At 39.9% G+C, this 14,191-nt stretch overlaps 1 protein-coding gene across 1 annotated transcript; it reads right to left on the reverse strand.

The window, feature by feature from the left end:
• Positions 1-234: 234 nt before the first annotated feature.
• LOC140122918 (serine/threonine-protein kinase SBK1-like) lies at positions 235-2,535 on the reverse strand. The gene is made up of 3 exons (XM_072144161.1): positions 2,421-2,535; positions 1,345-1,547; positions 235-1,008 (listed from the first exon to the last, which is right to left on the reverse strand). The coding sequence occupies exons 1-3, from the start codon at positions 2,533-2,535 to the stop codon at positions 235-237; spliced, it is 1,092 nt and encodes a 363-aa protein (XP_072000262.1).
• Positions 2,536-14,191: the final 11,656 nt, after the last annotated feature.

Genomic DNA, 14,191 nt, shown 5'->3' on the forward strand with positions numbered 1-14,191 from the left:
CTTAAAAAAAAACACTGAAGTAAAATGTGCAACGACCAGAAACCGTTACCATTTCTCTATTCATTTCCAATAATTGACCACATTTACACATTTAGTATTATAAACCTCCATCCTCCCTCCTCCCTCAATGCATCTCACATTCGGAGTGGTAACACTTACTCGGGGTAATGGAGAAATACTACTTACCTTTTAGTTTCCTCTAGAGAGCTTTGGTCACCAGTCCTCAACTTGCGTCTACGTGACCTCAACTTCACATCCCAAAGCCAGACTGGTGTCATCCACAAGAAACATCACCGTTGTTTGGCTGGGGCTGCTGGTGGACTCATTGGTGGCTTCATTGACTATGATGCATTTTATGTCCCCATGATTTTCCACTATTATATATTCATCCTCTGCTTCTATGATGATAATCTCACCGTTATATTCCTGAATACCATCTTCTGCAAATAATAATTGAAAAGGTTCCTCCAGAATATCTTCTACTCCCCATGGAATTTCGGCATAAGTTGGGACACTGAGAAGACTCCTGGCCTTGGGATCCTGGCAAAGCAGCACATGAAAAAGTTCCTGGGCTGCTCCGTTGAAATTTTCCCAATGCTTCGGAGGTGGAACATGATCCACACCATTTTGCCAACAAACAAATTTCCTAAAAAGTTGATCCTGCTCAACCGCTTTTCTCCACGGAAATTTTCCAGAAAATGCGACAAACAACAAAACACCCAAGGCAAATATATCCACGCTTGCATCGTTAGTTATGGCTTCCGTAGGTCTTAAATTACAAAGCTCCGGCGACATGTAGGGAATTATGGGGGACATGAATGGAACAGGAGTTCCCACCTGCTGGGTCAAGCCAAAGTCACTCAGCTTGACCTGGTGACATTCCTTGTCCATTAATAACACATTGTCAGGTTTGAGGTCTCTGTGCACCAGTTGTTTGCTGTGCATGAACTCCAGAGCTCCGCACAGCTGTAGTGCACAGCGCCGCACCATCACCTCTGGAATCCCCACCTAGAAAAGAAGATATTATTAGACGTGTGCATTATGTAAATGATAAAATATGTAACTATAAATTTATCAAATCTTGGCTTAAGTCCACATCAGTGGTCTCCAGCCTGTGGCCCTCTGGTTGCTGTAAAACCACTACTCCTAAAATTTCATGACCTCCGCATCAGCTGCAGGACTACAGGTTATATATCACTGATCTAATAATATAAAACCTCTTTAGGAATAAGTAACCAAACCATTTAGGACCACATTTCATTGAATTCATTTTAACATCTACAAAAAAATTTTTCTAAATTCCAAAAACATTATTTTTTCCATAATTTCATCTGAGATACTTACATCAGGCTGGATGAGAGCGCAGAGGGTTCCTGCAGGAGCCAAATCCTGGGCCAGCACATAGTGGTCCACACAGTCCACAATGGAGGAGTGAGTGAAGATGATCCCATGGTAGCTGGACAGGAAGATGGAGGTACAAAGCTCCTCTAGGAAGGAGGTCCTCTTTGTTTTGCTCTTTTCCATCATTTTGAGGGCAACCATTTTACCTGATAAGAAGAAAATTTTAATCAATAAAATTCTATAATATTTGGAAATGATATTAAAATTGAAGGGGCGGTCTTCTAGCTTCATGAAATCTATTAGAGTTGTTAGATATTGAGTGGAGTGGGGATCCTTTTTTCAAGGCGCTCATCATTTTCTTTTTTTTTTTCATTACACAAATCTAATACAGACATAACATTGCACAGGCAACAGTAATACAACAGAAAAATTATAACCGTTTCTAACATACAAGCACAGAAACCTCCCATGCCCACCCCTCCCCTCGCCCAGACCGAGGTGTACAATTGACCTGTATGCAGTAGGGTATTGACTTTTGCCGATATTTAAGGACTGGACTCCTAAGTGCAACTCTTATCCAATGCTAGTAAGTTCCCTATGGTAGCATTCTCTCTGTACATTTGATAGCCCTACACATGCAGTAAAGCATCTGTCAGTAGTGCACCTGACGGTAACCCAGGAGTAACAATCCGCTTTCCCCAAATGGCATCAAATTTCTTTGACGTGTTTCTTTTTTTGTATACTGCTTGTTCTAATCTTGTGTAGTTATTCTAGCTGCTACGTAAGCGCTCATCCTTTTCATAAAGAATTATTACTCTTCATAAAGTAGACAACATGTAATGCAAAGCACAACGGTTATTCCAAAGATGACCTTTCAGTCAAATTTGGAATTCAAATTTAGAAGTCATAACTCTCATTGGCAAAGAAAATAATGAATTCTATAACATGAAAACCACCATCTAAAGAACTTTCAAAATTGTTACACATTTGTAAAGGCAAAAAAACAAAACTTCTAAAAATATTACACAGATTATTCACTAAACTGGATCTTTTATAGACCTTTCATACTGGGTATTTACCTGTTGCCCTCTCACGTGCCTTGACCACTTGGCCGTAGGTTCCTTTTCCCAGATACTCCAGGAACTGGAAATTCTTTTCGGAAATCTTTTGCACCTCAAAGTTGCAGAATTCCATGGTGGATTTGTAGAGGGTTTTATCCGGATAGTGACTGGACAATGAAAATTCAAGAAGGTCTCCAAGAAGTTGGATTTGTCTTTATGGGTCACAGGAGAATAAATCTCTTGCAGGGTCAGTTCTGTAGAAGATCTAGAAGAGGATCCAGTTTCCAAAAACTGACTGCTATCCAAGAGGTCCATCTGTCTCTTATAGGGAAACTATGACTAATAGTTGATGTCCCTCCCCTTCCATAGGTAATGGAGTGTAAATGACCCTCTTATCATATGCAAATACGGATTTCACCTGGACGTTGATGTGATTATTTGTGACATTTGGATCTATTAACATATTATTGTTCTTCTGTACAACACAACAAACCTTTTCTATATGTAATGTCTATGGCTTTGTTTTCCAGTTTCACTGTCTCCAGAGAATATTATGCACCTTCCATCAGATGTCATCTCCATTTTATCCGGAGTGTATTCTATGTAGACACTTACCAGTAGATAGAATTATTCTGAATGTTGTCATTTACTATTGGGACACAAATTCCTTTCTAGTATTGAGTGATGAAGTCACTATTATTAATATATAACAAAGAACAGTTGTAACTGCTGGTGGATTCCTTCAATCCCTAGTATTAAGTACAGGACAGACAACAATAGAGGGAACTAAGGAGGAAATCGGATTACAAGGGTTACACAAAAATGGGACATAGAGAAGTTATGGTGATGTAGGCGTCTTCTACATAGTATCTGCTCCTGGCCAATTCTGAGGTATATTGTACCAGTGAGATAATCATGTGAGGTATAAGTTGTGATGAGGAAGAGTGTAACAGAGTATACATGTGTGTCCTTTATAACGTTGATCCCAAGCCTTCATGTTGAGACTTTGTTCTGAATGATACCAGATACTGGGTCATGTTCCAGTAGTTGAGGTGTTGGATAAGGAATATGGCTGCTGAGTTTGTGGGATTGGCATCATTTTCTGCAAAATGACCAAAGTCTTTCATATCTTTGCTCTTCTAGCAGATTTTGTATCTATAGTTTTACATCTAGGACATGTATTTTGAGATTTGAGATAGCAGTAGTTTTATACAATGACCGTTGTGTGTTGCATTTAGAAGAATTAAATCCTTCCAGACATGTATCATGGAATGTATCACATTGTGGGGGAGATTATGAGGTCTCTATAATTTCTAGCCATGTTTATTCTCCTTCTGCTGACCATCACTCTGAGGTCACATATACAGTCTGTATGGAGTTGGTTGCTCTGCTTAACCTGCCGATGGCTAAAGTTCCCTGCCGCACCGTGACCGTGCATAATAGAAGTTATTGGGGTTGTAAGCTAGACGCAATTTGTGTAGCCAGATCACGGTTCCATTTATGGTCGGTTGGTTTAATTTTTTTTTTCTAAAGTTTGACAAATTGTTTAATAAATATAATTTTCTTTTCTGAAGTTTACAGATTTTATGTAGGGTCAATTTTGGCTTTTTTTTTTTTGGTCATATTTCATGTAGTTGTTGGGTCTGTGTCTGGGTATTTGTACTGGGATAGTATAGTCATGTATACAGTATCTTGGACAGGAGGAACATATCATGTGGTGCCATCTTTCCGCACCAAGAGGATTCTATCTTTCTTGACAGATTATTTATTGAATTTTTTAAAATTTGTATTAGTTACCCAATACTGCGATGCAGAGGTATAATGTCCTGCCATATGGAAAGAAATATCCTGTTATAATGGTGGAATACATAATAATGGTTCGGAGACCTTCATGTTGTAGTAGGAGACGTGGCTAAACATTTGTATTATCTTTCATATACAGTTTCTAGAGATTGCATGATGATATATTTCGAGAACAAATCTATACAAATTCCATTCCAACGTGATGTATATAAGGAGAGGAGCAGATAAGGTGTTTTGTGCCTCTACAAATATAAAAGTATTGCTGATGATCTGGTGCCCCCTGTGTATGAATCCCACCAGATCTGCTTCTTAATCATCAAATTAAAGGGATTATTATTTATTTGCAAGTTTTTTTTTTTTGTTTTGTGGAGATATAATGTGTTATCATAGTTTTGTGTTGAATTTATAATGAACAAAAAACTGTTTTTAAAGTTTCATTAATTATATTGTCTTTGTAGATGTTAAATATTCAATAAAGTTTTTCTTCGCCTTGTTGGTTGTTTTAGAGAGTCAAATTTTAATAGGATTGTATTAGGGCGGCAGAAGCTTCTATTAAGTTGCTAATGACTCATCACCAAGACCTTGGCCGATCATGGAGACCCCATTGTTATTGAATGAGACCGACTAAGGAGCTGATCAGGGAACAAGGGATCAGGGAGTAGCCACCTCAGGATTGTTTATAGTGTTAGGAAAATGCTAATGTCATTTGTCTTAAACTATATTACACCTGAGACGCCCCTCATTTTACAAACAAATACTTTACCCATGTTTTATATTGAAATATACATATTCTATTCACAGACATTGTGTGGAGTTCATACCCATAAAATTAATCAACATATTTTACATCTAGATATTCAATTACCTTATATATTTCTCCTATAAAGCATCTGAAATGTTACATCTGACCCCCGCTCCCCTAGATTTTCAAGTTTGTCTTACTCCCTTTTACATTACATGTTGAATGCATATACACAGGTGAATAATAACTCCTTATAATTCTGCTTTCATTCCCCAACCCAATAGTAGAAATTGAGGGGCCCCCTTTGTAGTAGATATAATATCTTGGAGATTCTGGAGCGTGATGTGTTCCAGCCTCGGGAAGAGACTCTGGGGGACTATACTATTCACATGTTACATGAAATTTGGAAATGTATAAAAGTTTGTAGAATGGAAGGTCTCCCCCCATCTACCCCCTTCTGGGGAAATGGGGATTTTGTATATTTTGTATATTGTTGGGGGTAAAAAACTTGTTATGCAAAATTTCACAAATGGAAACTCTTCTTTAACGAGTAAAGATATGAAAAAGTACAGGGGTTATCATTGGCTGCCTGAGCGGGATGACGTGAGCGCGTCGTTTCCGGTCCGCCCCCCTCCGCTGACCTCCTCTCGGCGTCTCTCGACGATGCGGCTCCAAGCATGAGACGCCAGTATCGGCTGGACCCGCTAGTTACCCTGGATCGCCGCTGATGCCCCGCTGATGCCCCGCTGATGCCTCAGTCGGGTTAGGCACCTCAATCTATTGAGGGTTTGCCTTGGTTTTTCGCGAGGGGAGTTCTACAGACAGCAGAGACGGCAGGAGGGAATTCCCACGGTAACGGCAACTGCACCTGGCTCCAGAACTGATTGTCTTCGGGCACACCTGTTTGGGTCCACGGCAGAAGGAGAGTAAAGATCCCTGTTGAGTGTGGGGATGAAAATTAATTTGAAAACCCTGACGGGACCCGTGTGAGCAGGAGGAAAGCCTAGCACGGAGACATAACGAGCCGTATGCCAGATAAGTAAAGTGATAATGTATGAGGAATAAACCTCTAGGTACCTGCTTTTCAGTTTGAGTGCACGGCTTTACTAACAACATGCGTCAACTAATCATTACCCTAATTTTGGGCTTACGTATGTAACATCATTAATGTTCATTCACTGAAGATCAGGCTGCATGTGATACTGTGGAAGGTATAATCGGCTAAGTCCCTGAATCTAAATTTTTTTTTTTTTTTTTTTTTTTTTTTTTTGCCTGACAGCACGAGACTTTTGCTTAACTAACAACTAATAATATTCTTTCTATCTAACCTGGAGTGCATGGAATAATAAACTGCTCTATACTTACGGCTTTATTAATAACTTGCTGCGCTAAGCAACTCTTTTTTTCCCGAATCTGGGGCATTCGCTCTAACACTATAAATGTGCATCTTCTGAAATTCAGGCTGCAGTTACTGTGGAAGGGATAAGCGGCTAAGTTTTTCAACCCCTTTTTTTTTACTGGCAGCACGAGACTTTGTGTAATGAACAATACTTTTCTTATCTAACTTGGAGTTTATGGACTAACAATTTGCTCTTACGGCTTTATTAACAACACGCTGCGCTAAGCAAACTCTTACCCTAATTTTGGGCATATGTATTGTACACTACTAATGTTTTTCTTTTGAATATTAGGCTGTACGAGTTATTGTGGAAAGTAGTAACTGTTAAAATATCTGAACCCCAAATTCTTGCTTGGCAGCACGAGACTTTGTATAACTAACAATATTTTTCTCACCCAATCTGGAGCTTATGGACTAACAAACTGTCTTATATTCTATAATCAATGTATTTTTCTGTGATTAAGGCCTGTTACGGTTTGGGTAATGCATAACTCTACTAATTTTCATCAGCTGAACTCCTATATCCAGATTTGTTGCCTCTATTAAGGGGAGGTATCTTCTTGGTCCTCAAGGGTAATTAAAGGGACCCTCAGACTCCAAATATATTTAGAAGCAATGCCCCCCAAAACGCAAGGGAGGAAATCAGGGGGTATCTCGTCCCCGAAAGAGAAAGACAAAACTGGGGGGAAATCAGATTCAGCTAGCAAACTGGAGAAGCTGTGGAAGTCCCCTAATATTAAAACTAGACAGGTGGGGAAACCCACACAGAGCCAGCCAGACCCCCAGGAAGACGGGGAGATGGCGGGGAGCTCCAGGTATGGGATCTTTCCGGTGGAGGGAGAAGAGACAGAGCCCGATCCCATACTTAAAGAAATTCTGGCAAATGTTCAAAAACTTAATTCCTCCTTAGAAGAATTGAAAAAGGAAACAGGGGATGTTAGATCGGAAGTATCCCATATTAGAGGAGACTTGGGTAAGATTAGAGACTCCCTTAAAGAAACTAGGGCTCAAGTTAAACTCCTGGACAAGGAGCAGAAAGTTATAGGGAAAACAACAGAAAAGCTTGAGAAAGAGAATAAAATTCTAAAGGAGAAACTAACAGATCTGGAAGACAGATCCAGAAGATCTAATCTTCGATTTTTGGGGTTTCCGGAAGACTCAGGGGAAAAGGAGTTGGAGGAATTTTTGGAAAAATGGATAGTGGATGTATTGAAAATAGAGGGTCTGTCTAGGACCTTTTCTATAGAGCGAGCTCACAGGGTCCCAGGAAAAGCGCCTCCAGTGGGATCACTCCCTCGGGCTATACTGGCTAAGCTGCTAAATGCAAAAGATAGAGAAACAATCTTAGGTTCACAAGAGATAAGAAAGAGATATTGTATAATGGAAATAAAATTTTCATTTTTTCTGATTATTCCAGGGAAACCCAACAAAAAAGGGTAAAATTTAAGGAGATTAAAAAACGCCTATACGAGGCAAAATTGAAGTTTGCACTTTTGTATCCAGCCAAATTAAGAGTCATCTACGACGACAAGACATACTTTTTTCACAACTGTGAAGAAACTTCAGAGTGGCTGGAAAAGATAGGAATTTGATATAATAAAGGCCGGGAGGAATGGGGGGGGGGGAGGCATTGGAGGAAAGAGATCTGCAGATCCATGAGATATGCAGGTCAAGGAGAGGGGAGGAGGGAGAGGGGAGGGGGTGAGAGGGTGTGTGGGTGGGCGGGAGGGAAGGTGGGGGAGTTGGGGGGGAGAGAAGGGAGGGGGAGGGGAGGTATCTGGTGGCTGCAGACTTCGTGCAAAGATTTTTCTTTGATGGTTTTTTTTTTTTTTTTTTCTCTTTCTCCCCATTGAAAAATGGAATTACAGATAATTACCTGGAATGTTAGGGGTTTGGGGGACCGTACGAAAAGGTGCATGGTGGAAGATTGCATTAAAAGGCACCTCCCATCCATAGTCTGCCTATTAGAAACACACCTTACCCCAGAAAACAAACATTGGCTGGAAAGGAAATGGGCTTCAAAAATTTTCCATTCGTTCGGTTCCTCATACTCTAGAGGAGTAACGGTTCTGTTTCATAACAGGATCAATTATAAAATTTTCAAAATCGAGATTGATAAATTGGGGAGGTATATTTTTTTCTATGGGTCCTGGAGGGAGCAGGTTAATATCTTGGCATTTGTCTATATTCCCCCGCCATTTTCATTCGCGGTCTTTGGGAAACTTTTGGAATTCATGGAAGTGAGGGATCCATGCCCCGTTTTTATTATGGGTGACATCAACGCCATTATGGACGGGGGAAAGGACAGAATAAGAATGAGGGGCAATACGAGTTACAAGAACAGCAGTACCCCAAATTTGAAGAATTTTTGTAGGGAAGCCGGCTTTATTGATGTTTGGCGGTTCTTATACTCAGAAAAAAAGGCTTTCTCTTGCTTTAGTCAGACCCACGAGAGCTTCTCCAGAATAGACCTTTGTCTGGCAAACCATAGGGCCCTAGATTTATTAAGCGGGATGAAGTATGAACCCATTACTATATCCGATCATGCGCCGGTGGCTTTAAGGTTAAAAGGTGGGGGCAGAGGTAGGGGAGAAATTTCTTTTAGATTAAACCCCCACTGGCTTAGTCTCTTAAAGGATAAAGAGGGAATTTCGGGGCTCATTACTGAATTCTGGGAGGATAACTGCGGCGGGACCGATCCATTTTTGGTCTGGGATACTTTGAAGGCATACCTGAGAGGGATATTTAGGGATAAGATTGAGGATAAAAAAGCGGAATTTAGAACACAGGAAAGGTCCTTAAGATGGGACATGGAAAAAAAAATTAAGGGATCTGGCCATTGACCCAACTAGTGAAAAGAGGATAGCATGGTGGGAGGCGAGGAACTCTATGAATACATATATGAAAGAAAAGGCACAGCAAAAGACCTTCTTCAGGGGACAGAAGAACTTCCTAGAAAGAGGAAAACCGGGAAAACTTTTAGCTTCCATTATAGATCCTGGTTTAGCGGATATTAAAATCAAAGAAATAAAAAACCAGGAGGGAGGATTGGAAAAGACGGAGGAAGGAATATTGGAACAGTTTAGGATTTATTATCAAAAACTGTACCAATCAGAGTGGGAGGATCCATCCTCAGAATTACAGCCTTACTTGGATAATATCAAATTTCCCCAGTTGTCATCGGAGGAGAGAGAGGAACTGGAGGCGCCGATTTCCCTTGAGGAACTAATGGAGGTCATTGGGACTTCACCTGACTCTAGTCCAGGAGCGGACGGTTTTCCATTTAGGCTCTATAGGGAACATTCTGAAGTGTTGGGGCCCCTTCTGTTTCGGGTGTTCAATGAGGCGAGGAAAATAGGTCATATTCCACACTCAATGGAGGAGGCTGTGATAGTGGTTATCCCAAAAAAGGATAAGGATTTGGGGGACGTAGGCTCTTACCGGCCGATATCTCTTTTAAATTCAGACATAAAAATTTACGCCAAGGTTTTGGCGAATAGACTAAAAAAAGTGATCGCCTCTTTGGTACACCCGGATCAGAACGGGTTCATACCCGGCAGGAGTACAAGCAACAATCTACACCGTCTGTATGCTGATATCCAGATGGGAGAGGGGGGGCATCGCTCCATCCTGTCATTGGATGCTGTCAAGGCCTTTGACAGGGTGGAGTGGTGCTTCCTCTGGGCAGTACTACAAAAATTTGGGTTGGGACCAGGGTTTATCGAGGCGGTGAGGATAATGTACCAGTCCCCGAAGGCTAGAGTCAGGGTGGGGGGATGTGGATCGTCCTGCTTCTCTCTGAGCAGGGGTACGCGGCAGGGGTGTCCCCTCTCCCCGCTTCTCTTTGCATTGTATATCGAGCCCTTGGCTATTAAAATAAGAGAAATGAAGGATATTCGGGGATGCGGGAGCGGCGGGGAGAGGGATAAGATATCCCTGTACGCGGATGACATTCTGCTTACACTAAAGGACTCAGAGGAAGGGATCCCCAAAGTGATTGAAGCAGTGGAAGAGTTTGGGAGGTTCTCCGGACTACTTATCAACTGGGAAAAATCTATAGTTCTCCCATTGGGGGAGGAAATTAACTTGCAGGATTGCAAGTTGAGGAACCTCAAGAAGGGAGGGAATTTTAAGTATTTGGGGGTTCAGGTCGCTGAGGAGTTAGGTAGATTTATAGAATTGAATATCGATCCTCTAATTGTAAAAATCAAGAAAAGGGTCAATGGCTGGAAAAAAATGCCGTTTTCAAAAGCAGACAGAGTTAGCCTCATCAAGATGGTGGTCCTGCCGCAGTTATTGTACCCTCTTAGCTGCTCTCCAGTTTGGATCAAATTAAGTATTTTTAAAAAAATAGAAGGTATGCTGGGAGATTTGATTTGGGGAGGGAAAAGAGCTAGAATAAAGATCTCTCACCTATACAACCCAGTGAATCAAGGGGGCTTAGCTATCCCTGATTTCAGGGGGTACTTTTTGGCATCTCAATTGAGCTATTTGGCCCTTAGAAAGGATTGTTCAGCATTTCAAAAACTGTTGGATATGAGCAAAAGTAAATATGGAAACTTATTTGAATTATTGGAGAGTGGCGTGTTAGCGCAAGATGAATATCGGGGAATGCATATTAGTAAACTATTGAAAAAATGTTGGGATAAAATAAAAGAGTGGTTGAAGGTTAGGGGGGTGTTTTCATTTAGTCCAATATGGCACAATTTAAATTTTAAAGAGTTTCTTTCCATTCCAGAGCAGAACGCTTGGATCGGACAGGGGATTAAATATATTTCACAAATAGTCGATAAGGATGGTAGAGTTACTATGGATTTTTTGTTGAAAAGGCCAGAAGTGATTCGGATGGGGTCATTTAGGGCCTTTCAAATTTATCACGCAGCACACAAAATTGAGAGGGAAAGATTGGGTCTAGAGATTCATGAAAGTGTGGAAATTATAAGGTTAGACAGTACACAAAAAGGGGTTTTGTCACGAGTATATAAGAGTATAATGAAGGAGAAAAGTAAGGGTGAAGACTACCCTGCTCGTAAAGGATGGGAAAGGGATTTAGGAAATATAGAAGATAGGAAATGGTTAGAGATTTATAGGAATATTAAAAGTTCGTCACTAAGTGGTAATCATAGAATGGTACAATTTAATATTGTACAAAGACTGCATTATTCCCCCGAAAGATTGTATAGAATGAAGCTGAGAGAAAATGCTGACTGTGAGAAATGCTTTAATCCAAATGCTGGCTACCTTCATAAAATATGGGACTGCCCAAAGATTTTGCCTTTCTGGAGGAAAGTGATAGAGGAAGTAGAACGAAGGTGTACGGGGGGCAGGAAAGTCTCAAGAATGGATGCCCTATTTGGAGTAGTTGACATGGAGAGGCTCTCGAGGGTTGAAAGAGACAGATGTAACAAAATGCTATTCTTAGGAAGATTGTTAGTGGTGAAACAGTGGGGCAGTAAGGACCCACCAATGTTTAGGCACTGGGAAGACCTGGTTAGATTAGTGGGGAGGTATGAGATTACCTATTATAAAACAAAAGGTAAGAGGGAGTATGGGGAAATGGTTTGGGGATAGAAGGTACAGGAGTGAGGTCTGCTCTCCTTCAGGACCCTGAAGGATTAAAAATATAATTTTTTTTTTTTTTTTTTTTTTTATTTTTTTTTTTTTTTTTTTTGTTTTTTTTGTTTTTGTTTTTTGGTGAAACAAAGATGGAAGTCTGAAAGCCACAGAGGGGAGGGAGGGGGGATTAAATAGTCTTTGATAGATACTAAAAATCAGATTTAGTAAGAAATAAGGTTCTAATAAAGGGAAGAAGTTTAAAATATACTTTAGTACGGTTCAGGATTCCATTACTGTCAATTTCTTTTTTGATACTCCTCAATAAATGAATATTGAGGGTATTTAAGGAAACAAAGCGCTCCCAGCACGCCTTCTTGTTGAAGATAATTTAAGGTCAGGGACATAATTAGGTGTTATGAGTGGTCGTTTATATTTAAGTAAAGAATGAGCCGTTGATTTATATCTGAAAGTATCAGAGAACCTTATTGGCAGAATGACATCAGTTGGTATTTTTGGATGCTCATTTGTTTGAAAGATGTAATTCAGCTGTATTGTATTCAACTGAACATGTATTTTCTGCACAAGATATTTTTGTAACTCTGATTGGATCAATAAATATTTTTTATATGTTAAAAAAAAAAAAAAAAAAAGATATGAAAAACTAAATAAATATTAACATAATCCTAGTGAACCAGAGAATAAAGATATAATATTATTTATATGTTATGGAGGCTGGGAAAAGTGTTTGTGTCCCCCTTGAAATAGTTAATAAAATCTCATGAATGAGCTACAGACCCCCAAAATTAATTATCTATACACTTCATGTCACCTCGCAAATAATAAACCCTCAAATGTTCACATTACCAAAGAAATAAATATTTCATAGCCCGTACAATGTGACAATACAAATCTGCTGTGAATGGCGCGGCTTCCATCCTATGCCCGGCCGTGCGCCCATACAGCAGTTACCACCACATATGGGGTATCGGTACTTGGGAGGAATTGGGCATCAAACTCTGCAGAGCATTTCATCATGTAATTCATTATGAAAGTGTAATTTTTGGCCTAAATTAATGTATTTTCTCAAAAAAATTTGAAGGCTTCTAAATCACATTTCCATTTTGGTTTTAATCCATGTGAAACTCTTCAAGAGTTAATAGACAGGTTTTTTTTACATACGTAGAGCTGTGTAGTTTCTAATGTGGGGTAATTTATGGGGTTTTACTAATATTTATGTCTCTCGGTCACTTGAAAGCCGAGTTGTCCATCCAGTTTTGGTAATTTTTTTTTTCATGAAAATTTGAAAAATCACACCTAAAGTTCTGCGCCTCATAACATCCTAGAAAAATAATAGGATACATAAAATATCATCCTAACATAAAGCAGACATTCCAAAAATGTTAGTTCAACTACCCAATATTCTTGATAACTAACTTGGAAACATTTTAAACTGTGAAAATAAAAAAGATTTCCGAATTTTTGCCAAATTTCCATTTTTGTTTCAAAATGTAACACAAAACTTATCACTTACATTGTACTTCATGTTAGTTGTAAAATGTGTCACGAGAAAACACTCTCTAAATCACCTGGATATGTTAAAGCGTTCGGCAGTTATAACCAATTATTGTGACATGTCAGATTCTAAAAATCGAATCTGGTCAATAAGCTGAAAACAAGCAATTGTTGATAAGGGGTTAAAGGGGTTGGCCACTTTTTAAGTTCCAAGTTATTGTAATAAGTCCCACTAATGTCCCAGTGCCATAAATAATAATTTTAAGCTTACCATAAGTAAGATACCAGAATTATAATATAGTGTCCGCAGGGAGAATCACGGAGGAGCACAGGACCGGACGAGAGCGTCATGTGACTCCCCAGAAGACGCCATTTATGGACGAAGCATCAGATTCTGCAATGCTGACGGCTGGATTTCAGTGGGATACAGAAATGATGGTGGTAAGCATAAAATTATTATATATGGCATTGGGATATTATGGCGCCCTATTACAATAAGTTGGGACTTTTGAAATTTTGCTTATGAAGTGGCGAACCCCTTTAACCCCATAGCGCAATAAGACGTAACTGTACATTTTATTGTGCATGGGGGAGTATGAAGAGGGCTCACGGGCTGAGCCCTCATCATACTCACTGGGTGCTTGCTTCACAATGAAGCCAACACCCGGGATCGGTGCTTGCACCGATTGCGAGTGTTAACCCTTTGATTGCCGCTGGCGGCGCCTATGCGATCTTTGATACGATCCCCTTTGATACAATCTTTGATACGATCTTTGA

The sequence above is a fragment of the Engystomops pustulosus genome, chromosome 3 (assembly GCF_040894005.1).
Source record: "Engystomops pustulosus chromosome 3, aEngPut4.maternal, whole genome shotgun sequence".
In the NCBI taxonomy this organism is placed as follows: Eukaryota; Metazoa; Chordata; class Amphibia; order Anura; family Leptodactylidae; genus Engystomops; species Engystomops pustulosus.